This window comes from Lepidochelys kempii, chromosome 5 (genome assembly GCF_965140285.1).
Source record: "Lepidochelys kempii isolate rLepKem1 chromosome 5, rLepKem1.hap1, whole genome shotgun sequence".
In the NCBI taxonomy this organism is placed as follows: domain Eukaryota; kingdom Metazoa; phylum Chordata; order Testudines; family Cheloniidae; genus Lepidochelys; species Lepidochelys kempii.
Window position 1 is genome coordinate 13,862,239 of NC_136384.1, and position 18,256 is coordinate 13,880,494.

Here is an 18,256-nt window from a genome sequence, read left to right on the forward strand (position 1 = left end):
TTTGGCAAGCTGTAGTTTCCATAAATCCATGTTGATTGGCATATTACCCTCTTTTAATTGTTTATTAATTGAGTCCTATATCAGCCATTCCATTATTTTGCCCAAATCTATAGCAAGCTAACAGGCCTATAATTACCTGGGTTGTCCTGTTTACTCTTTTTAAATACTAGCACAACATTGGTTTCCTTCCAGTCTTCTGAAAGTTCCTGAGTATTGCAAGACATTTAAAATCAACATTAACAGCTAGAGAGCTCCTCTTAATTACTGTTGCAATGGAAAGTATTTCATCATCATCATCTGATATGACTACATCTGGCTTTTTCCCAAATACAGAACAGAAATATTTTTAACACATTTGCTGTTCTGCATTATTATTGATAATTCTACCATTTCCATCTAGTAATGGACCAATACCATTGTTAGGATTCCTTTTGTTTCTAATATACTTTAAAAACTCCTTGGGCCAACAGAATCAAGCACAATAAGTTTTTCCTTGTGCCCTTTTGCTTCCCTTATCTATTTTCTATAATTCCTCGCTTCTGATTTATATTCATTACTATCAACTTTCCCTTTTCCCCCCACTTATTATATATGTATTTATTTTATTCTTATTGCTGCTTTCACTCTCCCTCTTTCACCGTGAAGCCTTCTTTCTTGATTGTAAGTTTGTGGTGTTCCAGGTATCTAGTAAAATGTTCCTAAACAATTCCCAATAATCATTCAGATTTTTCTGTTTAAATTTTTTCTCTCAACGGATTTGACTCAGAATCATTTTCAGCTTTCTGAAATTGGGCCTTTTAAAAGCACCAAGCATCTATACTACTGGTTCGGACTTCATTCTGTCTGCACATAAATGTAATCCAGTCATGATCACATGTACCTATACAAACACCCATTTTTAGTTCTGTGATCAATTCCTCTTTATCTGTCAAGATGCAGTCTAATACAGAGTTTCCCAGTGATGCGGGGAAAGCAGGGAAAGTGCTGACTCAGCAACCCCCCCTCGATGCGGAGGGGGAGGAGGCCACCTGTAAGACCAGGAGGGGGGCCGCTGTTGCTGAGCCTTCCGCTGCACCCCCTGATGAGGCCCAGCCACCAAAGCCAGCTGGGGAAGTTGTGGCAGCTATTGGGAGCAGAACCATCCTTCCTTTGGAGCCTCGGATGGAGCCCCTCGCACCCCCTTGTCATCTGCACACCCTGTTGGTACTGAGGCGAGTGTTGCCTTGGTTGCTGGCGGGGAGGATCCCGGGGTGGTGGGTGGGGATTTTTGCTCCATCTTTGAGGAGATTGAGGCCCTGGGTCTGACCCTGGTTACCCAGGGGGAGGACGACCCCCTACAGCGAGCCTCGATCTGGGCCGCGGGTTCCTTCACGCTGCCCCCTCCACCCCTCTCTCCCCTTCCCTTGACAGCTGCCTCTGCTTTTACTCCCAGGGTGCCCCCGGGCTCAACCGCCTGCCCGGCCATGGAAGGCACCTTGCTCATGGCCGCTGAGCCCAGTGCGATGATGGCCGGTACCGAGTGGCTGGGCCTTGAGCCACTGGGACTTCCCCTATTGATGCGGGGCAGCTGTCTCCCTGTCCGGTTGGGGGCCCCACTGTTGACATCTCATTCCCTGATGATGTGGCTGCAGGCACTCAGTCTGCTATGGCACCTGAGCCTGGCATCACCGAGGGCCCCCTTCCTGTTCCCTCGACCCCTGTGCCCAGTTGAGAGGTGCCGTACCCCAGTGGCTTGGCTGCTGGGGCTCCTGGTCCCGATCTTGACCCTGCCCCGACCCCGGTCCTGCCCCTGATCCCAGTCCCATTCCTATCCCTGATACCACCCCCATCTCCTCTCCCTCTACCTCCCGTGTCATTGTCGCCCCCGGCATCATCTTGTTTCCCTTCTCACCAGATGATCCTCAGGAGGTGGCTTTTGTGTACCCCAGTCCCGACCGCTTAAGGGCTGCTGTTTTCCCACTGCCACCACCTCGCGCACCAGGGTCTGAGACGGGCTGTGTGGTGCTGGCAGAACGGGCGCTGTGCTGGGGGTCTGTCCCCTGCTTGCCTGTCTCAGTAGGCCATGGGGCTGTCGTGGGGACCCGACTGGAGGATGCCCAGGTTCTCTGTGACCCCAGCCCCTGATGTGCTGCGAGAAGAGCTGCACCTCTTTCTCCTGGCCACTCGTGGTTCCAGGAATAAGGTGCAGCTTGCTCTGCAGCACAGGGTTGATTTCCAGCGTGTCCTGCAGGCTGTGAGGGCCATTTTGAGGGAGGGTAAAGGGACCGGGAAGCAGGGCGCTGTAGACTACCAGTGGGCCCGCAGCTTCTGTGACTCCCTGGTAGCTTTTGGGGTCGGGCATGGATTGCTAGCATCCCTGCTCCGGTGAGGATCCTCCCCAGCCATCATTATGGCACCGATCATCTTTGCCACATTAAACACCCAGGACTGTAGGATGGGTCTCCGCAGGTGCCAGGTGCTCTCCTTTCTTTGGGACAGGGGTACTCTGTGGTTTTCCTGCAGGAGACCCATATGGATCCAGCCACTGAAGCTAGCTTGCTGGAGTGGGCTGGAGAGGGTGTATTTTAGCCATTTCACAGTTAGTACAGCTAGGGTGGCCACCCTGTTCTCCCCCAACCTATGGCCAGAGATTCCGGGGGTTGCCAAGGTTGTGCCAGGTTGTCTGCAGCACCTCAGCGTGGAGGGGCTGACATTGAATCTTGTCAATGTCTACGCCCCGACATCAGACCTGGAGTGGATGAGATTTTTTCAGCAGGGTCTGCCTTCTTCGGCTCCTTGGATCCTCGCAAGTGTCTGGTCCTGGGCAAGGTCTTTAACACCACCCTCGAAAAGCAGGACTGCTCAGGGACCGAGTGGTGCCAGGCCACCACAGACATCCTCTGGGAGATTGTAGATCATCACTCCCTGGTGGACAACTGGTGCGACCACCACCCGGACGATGAGTCCACTTTCACCTATGAACTGGTTGAGGTAGATTGGTCGTGCCACTCCTGGTTGGATTGCACCTATTTATTATGTCACCATCTCTTGTGGGCCCACTCTTCCAGCATTCGGCCAGCCCCATTCTTGGACCACCACCTGGTGGCCGTGATGGCCTCTCTCACATTGGAGAGGCCGGGGCTGGCCTATTGGCATTTTAACAATAGCCTGCTGGAGGATGTGGGCTTTGTCGTGTCCTTCCAGGAGTTTTGGCCAGCCTGGAAAGGGCAGAGGTATGCTTTTCCCTTGGCACAGCAATGGTGGGATGGTGGGGAAGGTGCGCACCCGGCTCTTCTGCTGTGATTACACCCGGGGCGCCAGCCAGCGGAGGGGTGCAGCGAGAGAGCAGTTGGAGTGGGAGGTCTTGGAGCTGGAGAGGCGTCTGACTGCCAGTCCTGGAGATCCATGCCTCTGCGGAGTGTGCCAGGAGAAGCAGGAGGAGCTCCGGGCCTGCAAGGATCATAGGTTCTGGGCGTGTTCATTCGATCCCGCCGCCATCTCCTTTGGGAGATGGATTGCGGCTCCCGCTTTTTCTATGCCCTGGAGAAAGAGAGGGGGGCCAAGAAGCACGTCACCTGCCTCTTGGCAGAGGACAGCACCCCCCTCACGGATATGGCAGAGATGTGTGGAAGGGCCAGGGCCTGCTACGCCAACCTCTTCTCCCTGGACCCGACAGACGCCGATGCTTGCAGGGTGCTCTGGAATGAACTTCCAATGGTCAGCATGGGTGACTGGGACTGGCTGGAGCTACCTCTCACTCTGGCCAAGTTCTCGGAAGCCCTCTGTCTCATGCCCTCTAATAAATCTCAGGGCACAGATGGGCTGACCGTGGAGTTCTACCGTGTATTCTGGGATGTCCTTGGTCCAGACCCTGTCACCATCTGGGCCAAGTCCTTGGGGAACGGGGTCCTCCCTCTGTCATGCAGGTGAGCTATGCCCACCTTGCTACCAAAGAGGGGGGACCTCCGTGACCTTCAGAATTGGTGTCCCGTCTTGCTCCTCAGCATGGACTTCAAAGTCATAGCAAAGGCCATCTCACTGTGGCTTGGGACGTGGTCCACCCGGACCAGACCTACACCGTCCCAGGCCGCTCCATCTTCAACAATCTGTATTTGGTCTGGGATCTCTTGAAGCTCGGGTATAGTGATGGTCTGCTGTTTGCCTTCCTGTCCCTGGACCAGGAGAAGGCGTTCAAAAGGGTGGACCATGGGAATCTCCTGGGCACTCTGCAGGCGTTCAATTTCGGGGCCCAGTTTGCATGTTTTCTCCAGGTGCTGTATGCCTCCACGTATTCCTTCGTCAGGCTCAACTGAACCATAAGGGCTCCCTTATGAACCATAAGGGCTCCCTTATGACTGGCAGCTGCTTTATCTCCATTCGAGAGGTCTTCCGCGAGACCTCTCCAGGCTGCCGGTCTTCTACCAGGACCCCCCTGGGCCTTGAAGCTAGTTTTGGCGACCAGGTCCATGGCGGCCGCCGAGGGGGTAGTCTCCTCATGGAGCCTCTAGTACACAATCCCCAACTCAGTGTGCAGGTGGCAGAGTTGCCCTCGGTCTGCCAGAGGTTGGTCCTGGCAGCAGTCACCAGAATCGGAGACCTCCTGGACTATGACTGGGGAGACTGGGTGGATCCCCCGACACTCGCTCAGTGCATGGGGCTCTCCACCCTTCCTATTCCCCAGCGTGTACTCCAGGTGAGGGCGGCTTTATCACCTGCTGCTTGGGTTTACTTTGAGTGGGTCCTGCGGGAGGGTGCTCCCCACCCACCCCACACCCCAGGCCCTCTGGACCTTTTCATAAGGCCCCTATCCCATGAGCACCCCCCCCCGGTCACCCCACCCACACAACCTGAGCTGGCTGCATGACCTGCAGCTGGTTCACTTTACAGATGTGCCCTTGGCACAGTGTGACACACTCGTGCACCATACTCTTCATTTCCTCACCCTCATGTCCAGCCCCAATGCTAAGTGGCGGGACTTATTGCCACCTATTGAGGGTGAGGAACCCTGGTGGGCCAGCCTATATTCCATCTTGGTTCCACAACCCTTCACACTTGCCCTTGTTATATTTTCTGTTGTGCCCTGTAATCATTTGAGTTCCTGGGCTCAATGGATCCTCTCCACAGGCTGCGAGAGGGTCCTTTAGCCGTGGGTGGGCTTGCGCCCGCCCACCTCCCCAGAACCCCATAGGACCCTGTCACCGTGACTATGAAGAATCCTAAAGCCACAACACATGGTCAGTAACTGGAACAACAGTGCCAAGGTATGACATCAAAATCTTTGATCAAGTCTAGCAAATCAAAGAAATATGATTTTAATGTCTAAAGAGATCAGGAATTGGACTCGGGAAAAAGTATTCCCTCATCTGCCACTGGCCAGGTGTTTTACAAGATTTTTTGCATTCCTTTGAGGAATCTGTTGGTCTGTTGTGGTATGGCAAATCTTATAGGCTTGTTTTAGATAGTATTCCCAGTAATGAGACTTTAGTGTTCTGCTTCAGATTATAGATATCATTTAGTCATATTTATAGAACGATTCTCACACAACCAGGTGTGGCCAGATTCTATGATCCAGCAAAGCGGGTGCACAGAACCTAACTGTTCTTTGCATCCTGTTGGCAATTCAGTTCTTGATGTACAGTGCATTTGGAGTGAACATGAGCAGTGTTTTCACAACGCAGCTTGCAAAGCAGAGGGCATACCTATTTTCTTGGGTTACAGGATAAATGCTTTTTCTTTTAAAAAGACTACAACTTTAGTATCTGCTTGTGGGGAGTCAATAGGAGCTGTGGGCACTGTGACAAAGTTCCTCCTCTGCCTTGGTGGGTCCTGTGCTTATGGGCGGATTTCCTTGCCTCAGAGATTCACGGCAGCCCTCAGTTTGGCCACTTTTGCTAGTGGCTCAAACCTGCCGTCCACTCAGCTAACCTCATCACTGGCCAGCATGGGGGAAAGAGAGAACAATCCCTCTGTCTCCCACCTAGTGGGTTGGGGACAGGCCAGATCTCTTTCCAATTTAGACCTTCCCTTCTGGTGTTTCTCACAGACCAGATCAACTCCTCCTGTGTCCGATCAGGAGTTGAGGGGATGGGGGGAATCCGGGCCCATCCTCTACGCCGGGTTCCAGCACAGGGCCCTGTGGATAGCAGCTGTCCACAATGTTCCCCTGTATCAGCTGTGTGACAGCTACAACTCCCTGGGCTACTTCCCCATGGCCTTCCCCCAGCACCTTCTTTATCCTCACTGCAGGATCTTCCTCCTGAAGCCTGATCATGCTTGAACTCTTCAGTCCTCCAGAAGCATCCCTGCTCCTTGCACACTCCCATACTAACTGATGGGAGGTCTTTTTTAAATCAGGTGTCCAGATTAGCCAGCCTGCCATAATTGATTCTAGAAAGTTCTTAATTGGCTTCAGGTGTCTTGATTAGCTTGCCTGACTTAAATGGTTCTAGCAGGTTCCCAATTGCTTTAGGGCAGCCCCTGCTCTGGTCACTCAGGGAACAGAAAACTGTTTATCCAGTGGCCAATATATTTGCCTTCTACCAGATTCCTGTATCCCACTGGTCTGGGTCTGTCACAGCACTCAGCAGCTCTGACAATTAGCTCCCCATTTAGAAACTGCAAGGGTTCCTCTTCTAACTGGATAAGCTTCCTTATTGATACAATGATGCTCATCCAACTCTAAAACAAGGGTGGTCAAAAGCACAACCTGAGGGTTAAAGGGAGTTCTACTACATAACTAATGGACACCTTCAATTTTATTAGAAGAGAGACATCCTGCAGAAGCTACAGGTCCCAGCATGCAATGGGACCTGCAGCCTCTGCAGTTTGCACCTCCATCAGAGTGCCTTCTTTCCACTTCTTTCCACTTAATGCCACTTTGGTCTGGCCCTGAGCCTCTTTACAACTTACCAACACAGCTTCAGCTGGGTGAGGCCTGGACCAAAGGCAAAACTCACAACAGTGCTGAGGGAGCATATAAGGTCCTTCACACCCCGGAACCTCTACACTGAAGGATCATATGGTGTCTAGGACCTAAAGTGGGTCACCTGAAGGGGGGGTGAATTTTACCCAACAACATTAAAGCAATCATATTGCATATAATTTGGAAACACGTTAGCAGACTATGGGTGTGATTTCAAAAGCCCCCAGAACGGGCCTAAGTCTACTCCATTGATGTAAATGGTAAAACTCCCGTTGACTCTAATGGGAGAAGAGTTCAGCTAAAACTGCAGAGCACATTTAAAAAGCATACATCTCCAGTAACTTCATTCATCCACTGCCAAACTTTACTTTCTAATAACCATTTAAATGGATTTCCACTTTAAGAGTAAATGCACTTAAATGATTGCAAGCTAAAATATTTCCTTGAAGAAAAGTCCCCATGTACAGAATTCCTGTTCTTTTCATTAGCAAATCAATGTTCCATGAAACTACAGCAAAGCACATTATGTCAGTTTTCTTTTTTTTTTTATTATAGACTTTTTATCCACATGAATGATAAAGAAACTACAACAGAGTTAAATACCTTTTTTTTTGATAAGTGATTATATTCTTAATTACACTCAATATTAAATTGTAAAATATTTCCAGAAGAGTACAATCTTAATTCATACAGCAGGCAAAGTACCGGAGGAGGAGGAGAAGGGGGGCCGGGAGGAAGGGGGCGTTAGAAGTTTCAGTCTGCTTTTCAAAAGCACTGTGTATGGCTAATGCTTTTCCTTCCATTCAGTCAAAGGTGATTCTGGCCCATCTGATAAGACACACATTTCTTTCCATAAAACAATCACTATTCAACAGCAAAAGATGAACTTGCAGATGCTTCCAGTGTTTGTGGCGTTGAAAGGTTTAGCAGTTCCTTTCGCGGCTTCTCCATGTGCTTCAAAAGTATTTTCTCAGACTCTGTCAAGTTCAGTTGTCCTTCTAAAAACACAGAGACTTAAACTTTGGTACCACCAAAAGATCCAGGACAGGCATTTTTTGATTTTTTTGTTTTTGTTTTTACTAATAAATGGCTGCTACATTCTATTTTACATGGTTGTCCATGATGCTTTGAGGTCACTTGTCCTTGGGCTCACAGGAACCTGAATTTTTTTGTTTGCATTTTAAATTCCCAAGCCCTTCCATTTCTCAGTCTTTATACAAATCAGATTTCTGAGTGGTGGGTTGTATCTTACAAGATAACAGCTGCAGAGGATCCTGTGCTTCTGTTATTGAGAGAGAGAGAGAGAGAGAGAGTGTGAACATGAGGGTTTATCTATGGTAGCACTTTTTTATTTCTTTACTCAATTTTACAAAATGGATGTATCACTTTTATTTCATAACAGTAAATTCAAATGAAACAGGTAAAAGAGTACTTCTTCATCAAGGGTGTCATCTAGTGGTTAAAAGAGGAGAATGGAGTCAGGACTCTTTGGTTCTATTCTTGGCTCTCTATGTGACCTTGGGCAAACCACCACCTTTCTTGTGCCGCAATTAATGCCATCTATTAAAGGGGCTAGAAATAACAAGTTACCCATCTCACAGGCATTTTTGTGAGAATTAGCTAGTTAATGTTTGTAAAGCATGTTGAGATCCTCGCATTAAAGGTGAAATGCAAAGAGTTAAAGTGTGGTCAATCCATCAGAATACAGAGTACAAGCATTATCCCACGTCAGGCAGCAGAAGGAAGCAGCAATGCCAAGCACACAAAGGTTTGCTGAGAGACACAGAGCATTTTCTAAAAACCATGATATGGTTTATTGGAAGGAGGCTGAACATTGTTACAAGAAGCTTCTTCCCCTGGATGTTCACAATACACCTGCTGGCAGTGGAAGGAGAGATGATACTTCAAGGGTGACTCACATCAGGCATTAATTGAGTAGCCTGTGGCTGCTCAGCAATGCAAAGTTTCTTTACCTCCCTCGGCGTATTTTTTGCGTGCACACGTTTCCCCTTGAGGCAACTCCTTTTGGCTTAGCACATTGAGAATCAGAAATTACTTCTAACAATATGGTCGTGATTCTCTGCTTGGCTGATTTAGCTTAGCATTTAAGTAACCACTAATCTTTCAAAAGCACTAGGGTCTACTTAGAGAAATCCCCGTTGTCTGCAGGGATGTCACTGAAAACAAAAACAGCATGAGAAATGCATCAATCCTTCGCTCTTTCCACACATAAACGTGAGGCATTGCTGGTTGTGATGCCACTGTCATCTCACTGGTGCCAACAGCTTTTGTGCGGTGCATATCGGGGTGTGAAAACCTGACCTCTAGCACAAGAGCATTAGAGAGCTAATGCCATGCTCAGACAAACGCTTTGCTTTTAGATCAACACTTTATTGAATTACTCCACAGGAGGTCCCTCTCTACCTTAGGGATTTTTTTTTAGTATTAAATTTATGAATATGTTTTAATTGTATTTTAAATTGGTATTTAATACAGAATCTATTGGAAGGCAGTCAGATAGTAGGGTAATGAGAGTGGTAGAAGAACCTATATGGAGTAAAATAGAATGATTTGAATGTCATGTTGACCTGTGTAACTAGCTATGCGATTGTTTGGGGGCAGGGAATGTTAGTTATCAATCTAGCTTCTCTCTGTTTATGTCTAAGTTTTTTATTTTTAAATCAGTTTTTTTTCCAACAACGTGCAGGCAAGCTTTAATAATCTAAGTTATCAAAACCTTGTTCAAATGCCCCAGACTTTCTCTATAATTCCTTCCCTGTGAGGATTACCATGATCACGTAAATAGAAGCTCTCTCTTTTCTAATCTCCCTATTCCCTTTGAGGGATTTATTCAGTGATGCCACAATCCAGAGTTTGTGACGTGGTAACTCACCGCCACATCTATATGCTTTGTCTCTCTCCCCTCCCAGCCTTCTTTGCTTTGCCAGACAAACAAGAGAAACAAAAATGTCAGGGGCTTCCACCACCTGGTAATGGAACCTCCAAAGTTGCCTCATCCTCCCAGAACTTTGGGAATGTTATTCTTCCTGCAGTGCCTTTGCCCCAGGTCTGTAAAGGGACTTAGGTACCTACAATAATCACTGGATATAATAAAGCCTGAATTAGGTGCTCAAGTTCCTTATACATCGCAGGGGAAGAGACAGGTCCAAAGAATGGGATTCTCAAAAGCCAGCAGGCTAGGTGGGGTGCTGCCTCAGCTAGCCAATGGGAACTGTTAGTGAGAGAGATGTGTCCTAAGCCCTGCCCCTCTCATGGAGTCTGGCGCCTAAATCCGGGCTGCAGGGAGGCACCTCTCTTTGCTTGCCATCCACAACCGGGAACGCCTCTCCTGCAGTCAGGTGACTTCAGCACCTAGGCCTTTTCCCACCAAATGACCATGGGGGTGGGAGAAGGAGGCCTCCCATCCCATAACCATTAGCCGAGGGGCTAGTGTATTCATGTGGGAGGTGGGGGCCCTGGCTCGATTCCCTCATCTGCCTGATGAGGACAAGGAATGTGACCAATGGTTTCTCCCCTCTTGCTGGGCTACAGAGCGATTCTCATTCTGTCTGTGGCCCAATTAATATTTAACTATTTAATTTAAAGAACAGCTTCTACAAGAGAGACTGAGGGAGACCCACACCAGAATATACTAGAGTCCAGTGGTTGTGGCACTCACCTCAGAGTAGAGAGATTGAACCCCCTGGCCAAATCCTGTCTCCTCAGCAGCCAGGTGGGGGAATTGACCTGGGATCTCACACAACCTGGGTGAGTACTGGACTAGAGGTTATAATGGAGTCCCTATGCATTTTGTGTGGAATTAGACATGCTCAGAGCACACCTACCAGCTCAGGCCCTGCAGGTGAGATAGGTGTTGCTCTATCTTCCCCTGGCTTGAGGAATGCACCAGAGCTTAGGCATGAGATAGATTCTATGGAGCTGGCCTGAAGCAGCAGTGTGCATGCCCAGGGGCAGAAACTTAGGCACCTAGGGGACCTTTTACAGCAAAAATGTAGGAACCGAGTGAGTTTAGGCACCCACAGGGTTAGGTGGTAGCTGAGTGGGGCTTTTGGGGATCGCAGCGGTGCCTAAATCTGGGCTTTAAGCTCCCAAATCTGGGCTTTAGGCACCCAAGTCCCTTTGAGGATCTGGTCCTTTGAGTCCAAATCCCTCTCTACTCTGCCTATAGAATGTACAAGACTGCCAATTAGAGACAGCACTGAAGAACCCAGCAATGGTGTTGAAAAATCATAAACGTGGTCAATATTGCCATCAACATCAGGAGGAGATGGTGGAGTTAAATTAGCAGGTGCAAGACATCACTGAAAATACAAATTATTTTAAAAAAAGAAAAGGAGTACTTGTGGCACCTTAGAGACTAACCAATTTATTTGAGCATAAGCTTTCGTGAGCTACAGCTCATTTGAGCTGTAGCTCACGAAAGCTTATGATCAAATAAATTGGTTAGTCTCTAAGGTGCCACAAGTATTCCTTTTCTTTTTGCGAATACAGACTAACACGGCTGCTACTCTGAAACTTAAAAAAAAGAGTAAGTTTGGGAAGTCTTTAAAGATCAGGTGCACCACAGCATTATATGCATTTCCTTCTCCTTCCTGGCATTTATAGCATGCTGTCCCTCGGAAAACCCAAATCCTGGACATGTACCGCATGCATGATGGGTGAACCCCTCTATAGTTACCATCAGGCCAGAGTACTGACTAAGCCAAAATCAGAGCTTTCAGGCTAGTACTGGTAGCATCACTTCTGCCTCACAAAATGAATCTCTTAATACTTGCAATGGCAGTAATTAGAAATATGATGAGTTAGTTGCCAAAATACACGTTCCTTTTTAACAAGTTCACCTTTTAGCTTTTGCTGAGGTGTGTGCCGAGCTTTTCTTTCCTGATCAAGCTTGCTGCATAGGGAATCTGCAACGACACAGAGACAAAGCCATTGCGGTAAGCCAAGAATTTGATAATAAGGTGTCAAAGCCAGATCATTCAATATGATGGATTCCTTGGAAGTTAATTTATTTTGCCTCACTGTAATATTTTAGGACAAGAGTGGTTTGAAATAAAGCAATGAGATCTTTAAGCAGTTGGGACAAATGTGAAGGAGAGACAAAGTAAAAACAACACACCACATCTTGCAAACCAATGTAATATATAAGTTTGAGAGGGTTTTTTTAAAAAACAAAAATTTATAGCAGTAATCTAGAAAAACCAACCAACCAACCTAGCAGCAAAAAGCAGCTGCTGTATAATAAAGTGGGCAAAAGTATTTACCCCTATACAATAAGAACAAACAAAAGACAGGGTCTCATTCTCCACTCATTTATATCAACATAGCCCGTTGGACTTTATAAGTTTCTCCTTGATTTATACCACTGAGAGGCCCTACATTGGAATCAGTAACTAATGAAAAATGGAAGGAGAACATAGAAAAAGATATAAGAAAATATTGGAGCTGGGAATGATTTATGGAGTAGGCTACAGAATACAGCAAAACTCTGTCACACCCAACATTTCTTCATGTTTGGGAATCCAAACTACTTTAGATTTACCATTTTTTGACACTGACTTAAATGTTCAGACGTGCCCTCATCTTGATTGCAAAATGAACCATTTGGGGCCACAAACCGGTAATTGCATGAGTGACCTGCTTTTGCTTTCAGTTACACAAGTGTAAATCAGGAGTATCTTCAAATAAACCAGTGTAAGTGAGATAGATCAGTCAGGCCTAAAGCCTGAAGTCGCATGAGCAAAAAGGGGTAACTAACTGTGCAAATGTATGAAAGAGGTCAATGACCCATTTTGCATATGCAACTGCATATTTGACAAAGAAAGACATGGATTTGCACTCACATACATACATTTTGTAGGTTTAACCTAAGAAATTATTTTTTAAAATCTGTCCATCTCAGTTGTCCCTAATTGTATTATTTTAAGGTCCTGTTCTGGTTTTCATTACACTGAACCCCCCAGCATCCAAGAGTATCTGTATTATACTCAGGGTACCAGTGTACTTGTGTAAGTTACCATACCTCAGTGCTATCCATCATCAAATGTGCTCTGTAACCACATATGGGAGTAAATGAGAGACCTGGTAATTCTCACGAGCAGCCATACTCCACACAACAAAAACAGTAACCCAGGAACCTATCTTTGCAACAAAGCCCATTGCCAACTCTGTCCACATATCTATTCAGGGGACATCATCATAGGACCTAATCACAACAGCCACACTATCAGAGGCTTGTTCACCTGCACATCTACCAATGTGATATATGCCATCATGTGCCAGCAATGCCCCTCTGCCATGTACATTGGCCAAACCAGACAGTCTCTACGTAAAAGAATAAATGGACACAAATCAGACGTCAAGAATTATAACATTCAAAAACCAGTTGGAGAACACTTCAATCTCTCCGGTCACTCAATTACAGACCTAAAAGTCACAATGTTACAACAAAAAAACTTCAAAAACAGACTCCAATGAGAGACTGCTGAATTGGAATTAATTCGCAAACTGGACACCATTAAATTAGGCTTGAATAAAGACTGGGAGTGGATGGGTCATTATACAAAGTAAAACTATTTCCCCATGTTTATTTCCCGCCCCCTACTGTTACTCACACCTTCTTTTCAACTGTTGGAAGTGGACCATCCTGATTATCATGACAAAAGGTTTTTTTCTCCTGCTGATAATAGCTCACCTTAATTGATCACTCTCGTTATAGTGTGTATGGCAACACACATTTTTTTATGTTCTGTGTGTGTGTGTGTGTGTATGTAATCTTCCTACTCTATTTTCCACACATGCATCTGATGAAGTGGGTTTTAGCCCACAAAAGCTTATGCTCAAATAAATCTGTTAGTCTCTAAGGTGCCACAAGTACTCCTTGTTCTTTTTGCCGATACAGACTAACATGGCTACCACTGTGATACAGTTCAAGAGTAACCCTTGAAACACCAATGAAGGGAGGCCAGTCTGAATGAAAGTGGCCTGACATTACAAGAAGGTGCCCAGGAGCTACAACAACGAGATGTTAGAGAGAACAAATGCATGAGCCTTCTTAGCTCTGGTCCCTCAAGAAGTATTCCCCTCCCACTCAGGTGCGAACAGCATGAGAGGGGAGTGCACACGTACAAAAGGGGAGAAAGAAAAACAGAAAGAGGTGGCCTAAAAACTTCATGATTTTTAAAGCCAAGATGTTTAAATGGCTAGTCCTGCCTCCATTTCCCTTCAGAACAGGAGAGGGCTGCTGGGGTGTCCTGCTGTCAGAGCCTTGACCACAGTAGAGAGCTCTCCCTCGTGGAATCTGCTCCTTCCAATGGCCCTGCACTATTTGAACCTAGGGATCTCCGGCATATAGTGTAAGGCTGGTAAATTAGCAGTCTTTCAAAACAGGGATTATATACATATATTTTACTGGGTTACTCATTTGAGTGACTCACAGCCAATGCTGTTCAACTGAATGTGAGCCGCACACACACTAATACAAGCAGTGTTTTACAAATAGTTTCACTGCGGTTCTCTCACCACAAGGTGTGGAAATCTTGGTCACACACGCAATTGCCAGCAAGCAACATCCACTTGGATGGCTGGCATGAATGCAGGAGATCCGCCAAGGTTTTATAGACCACGCAAGTATAACAGGCTTATATTGTTACAAGTTAACTGTTCTTAAGTAATTTCTCGGATATATTTGGCATGACAAGCTTTTTCTCCACATGTGGAGTTCTGTCCATTTTACCTTTAAAAATATGTAGCTGCAGGCCAGGAGGGAAATCCCCCTTTTGTTCCAGAAGGAGTTCAGCTATAGGGCAGTACCAAATCTTCTTTTGCGCACCTCTCTGGAAGATTCTATTTCAAGTCTCCACAGCTGCAGTGGAATTAGCAGAGTTTAATGCTCTTCTCTGACAACAGGGTCCCCCGTTTTTATGCTTTTGCAGTGGTGATCATGATAGAGATAACAAGAAGAGCAGGAACGATCTTCAAACAGACATGAAGATCCAGTATGTTCCTTATATCCTACGTCACAAGAATGTGCGCTGGTACCAGCGACAGAAAAGGAGTTTCTGTGCACCATCCACTGAAAGTAGCTCCATCATTGTGTTGTCATCCTATGTGAAATACACGTGGTTCACTGTACTGACTTGAAATCGTTACCCGTGTGGTTGAAAGTTGGAATCTCCATTTGTCCAGCGCCCTTGTTTTAACTCTATATCTGAATAATCTGCTTAGCCAAACTGCTCCAGGTGGGTAGACACATAAAATTAGTCGAATATGGTTTAGCCAACACAAGCAGCCTACTAGAAAGAATATCCATAGAGGGAAAGAGACAGATGTGTAGTTTAATACACCCATCAAAAGTTGCTTCTAAGAGCCAGACTTTCAAAACATAGCCTCTATTTATGCATGTGGTATTTTTGCATAAAACCAGATCGGATCGACCCAAAAAAGAATGCATTCACAAACCTCCATTTAGCATGTGCCAACTGGAGCATAAATTCAATGCAAATGGGTTTGCACTGGAAGGGTGTGATTCTCTAGTGTCTTCCTTCTTGTGCAATCTGCAATCATTTAACAACTGTGGAGAGTGAGTATCAAGCTCTTCCATTGTGACAGGGTAGTAACGTACATGGATATTAGTGTAAATTGATTGCACAAAGTGCAAAAAAGTGACAATCAGGTATGGTGCATGTGTATTCTCTCATATGTATAAATAATTGAGCACCAAAATTGCATGCATAAGTGATTTTGTGAACATGCACGAGCAGCGGTTAGTTTCAGGCCCCTTTAGAAATCTGGCTCTGGATACATAGGACAACCATTTTTCAGTCAATTAAAATAGTCCTGATGACCCTATTACAAAATTACCTAAAAGGAAAGCTATTCGGTTTATCCTGCTTTATTTTTACTTTTTACAACCACTGACTCCAAAATGAAATCCTTTTAGAGACTGGATTTACCAAACCTTGGGAAAGGAGCACTGTTCCATCTTATTAACATAGCACATTCACGGACACAGGTACAGGTTCAGTTTACTAAAAAGTGGCCATTAGCAACCAAAAGACTAGATACAATGGCATCTGCTAACCCAACAGAGCAGCTTGTGGTGTGTATTCAGTCTCTTATATGCTGACATCAGCAGGAAAAGGAAGTTTTACTGCTTTATACCCCAGCAGAGCCAAACCAACTATGCGGGGAGAGAGCTGGATTCTATTCCAGCTCATTCACCAGAGCTGTTAATTAAGCTCAACTGTGGGATCAAGTTCTGCTCTTCTTTATACTTGTCTCTCTGCAAAGAGGTCATATGAATGCAGAATCTGAAGACAACAGTGCTGCACAGTGTCATCAAACACAGAATTTGGCCTGCAGTATCTCCATTACTGGTGATAATGCATGAGATGGAGAGAACTGAGCTTGCAGTACCGGCAGGTATATGTGGGGAGGGCAGGGAAACATCTTTTCATTTGTAAAGTGAGAAAATCTGACTTGGAAATCAGCAAGAAATGACAATGGGACCCCACAAAGCCACTTTTTACAAAGTCAGCTAGGTATCAATGGACATAAGTACCAGCCGAGAACAGGCCTGGGCTCAAGGAATCCAGAGCCACTCTGTAAGACTGATTTCTGCCTCTAATATCCTTGCCAAGGTCAATCTATTCTAAAAACTTTAGGCAAAGAAACAAACTGGTAATGCTATTGACACACTGATTTGCATTGCTACTCGCAGCCAGAGAATTCTGAATGGCAGACAGGCCCTAATCTGACTCGTTCACATACAACTAGATACACTCACACACATATACTGAACACCATGGTCGTACAAAGGGCCTATCCTTCATACAACATAAATTGTGAGCTATTTAATTTTAATGCAACCCCATTGGTGTTTGTTTTTTTAAACATTACAGTAGCACATTAAGGACTCAGTGAGGAATGTGGTCTCCTGCCCTCAAAAAATCAAATTGTTCGGCAGAATTTTATTTTCTGGTGGCTCATGATCATTTAAAAACCTGCATGAATGGCAGGACTGAGAGGTAGACATCAATTCTGCAGTCAAATAGCTACTGGATTACTCGGTTCTTCAAAGAGGCCAGAAAGAGAGAGAGCTCCAAAATGCAGCCCCGGAAAGGATGCCCCTAAACTTTGAGGAAATTCCAGTTGGATCAAATTATGGATCTGAACTTTGTGACTAGCCCAAAGTTGAGCAAACAGAGAGAGGGGGATTTGCCAGAGTCCCTTTAAAATAAAACCCAAATAGAAAGTGAGGTCACCATTTGAATGGTTTACATTCCTAGCTTTTCTAAAAGCAATGCTGCATTACACTGTAGTGTGTAGAAGGGTCTATTAGTTACCCTCTGGAGAGCTCAATTATAATCATAGGATAACAACAGAGTAACCTTTTCTGTAGCCCTGAACAGACTAAAATGTCACCTTTGATTTGTTCCACACATGGGAAGACAGTATGAAGGGTGTTCTCCTCACCCGCAGGATGCATTTGACAGACAAAATATACAAGAATATAAGAGACGTTGATCAGAAACCACGATAGAGTCAAATCAAAACAAAAATGGAAGCATTTGATGGGAACCACTGTGCTCTGTCCATCTCAGGAACACAGGGATGTTGCCCACCATTTATTGCTGTCCAGGCTTTTCCCATCTGGTGCACAGATAAATATGCAACTGCTCAGAAGAACATATTAGCAGATTTGTTGGACCTCGAGTCTCAAGCAGGTGCTCAGGAGAGTAGCTGGTTAGTTTTTGAAGTCTGGAGATGCTCATCAGTTTGGTCAAGTTGGACCAAAATCAGACCTACTATAAACCAGGGCTGTACCCATTTACAGTAGATCTGAATTTACCCCACCCTTCTAGCAGGAGATTTTCATTCTCATGGGCCATCGGGTAAAGTGTGGTGACCATTCTGGCTGAAGCCATTGTATTCTACTTCAAGCATGTATTCTTTCTCCAAACATAACTATTAGACTTTGTCAGGTTTTGGCGAGGGAGAGGAATCCAATGTTTTAAAATCCAGTTTCTCATTAGAGGCGATGATTCGATTCTTCTCAGCAGAAGGAGCGAACAGATTGGAACATTTCCCACTAGCTATAGTGCACATAGTGAAGGAACCTGCTGCTGATCAACTCTTTTCTCATCAACCGTTGCTGTAGCTCACACTGAGGTCAAACTGCTGTAAAAAAAACCCACACTGGGCCAAATTCTGCAGTCACTTACTCGCACCAAAGTCAATACCCTTTGCAGAGCGTGTATCTGAGCGCTGAATTTGGCCCACGATTTTTCCAGAAATTAGTAATTTTGCACCTGCCTGTCAGGAAGTCATAAA

At 45.7% G+C, this 18,256-nt stretch overlaps 1 protein-coding gene across 1 annotated transcript in view; it reads right to left on the reverse strand.

Moving 5' to 3' along the window:
• Positions 1-7,473: 7,473 nt before the first annotated feature.
• SKOR2 (SKI family transcriptional corepressor 2) overlaps positions 7,474-18,256 on the reverse strand; it is a 40,282-nt gene continuing 29,499 nt past the window's right edge. Inside the window, 2 exon segments of the mRNA XM_073346156.2 lie at positions 7,474-8,183; positions 11,764-11,829. Coding sequence (XP_073202257.2) covers positions 11,767-11,829 — 63 coding nt within the window. The 3' untranslated portion in view covers positions 7,474-8,183; positions 11,764-11,766.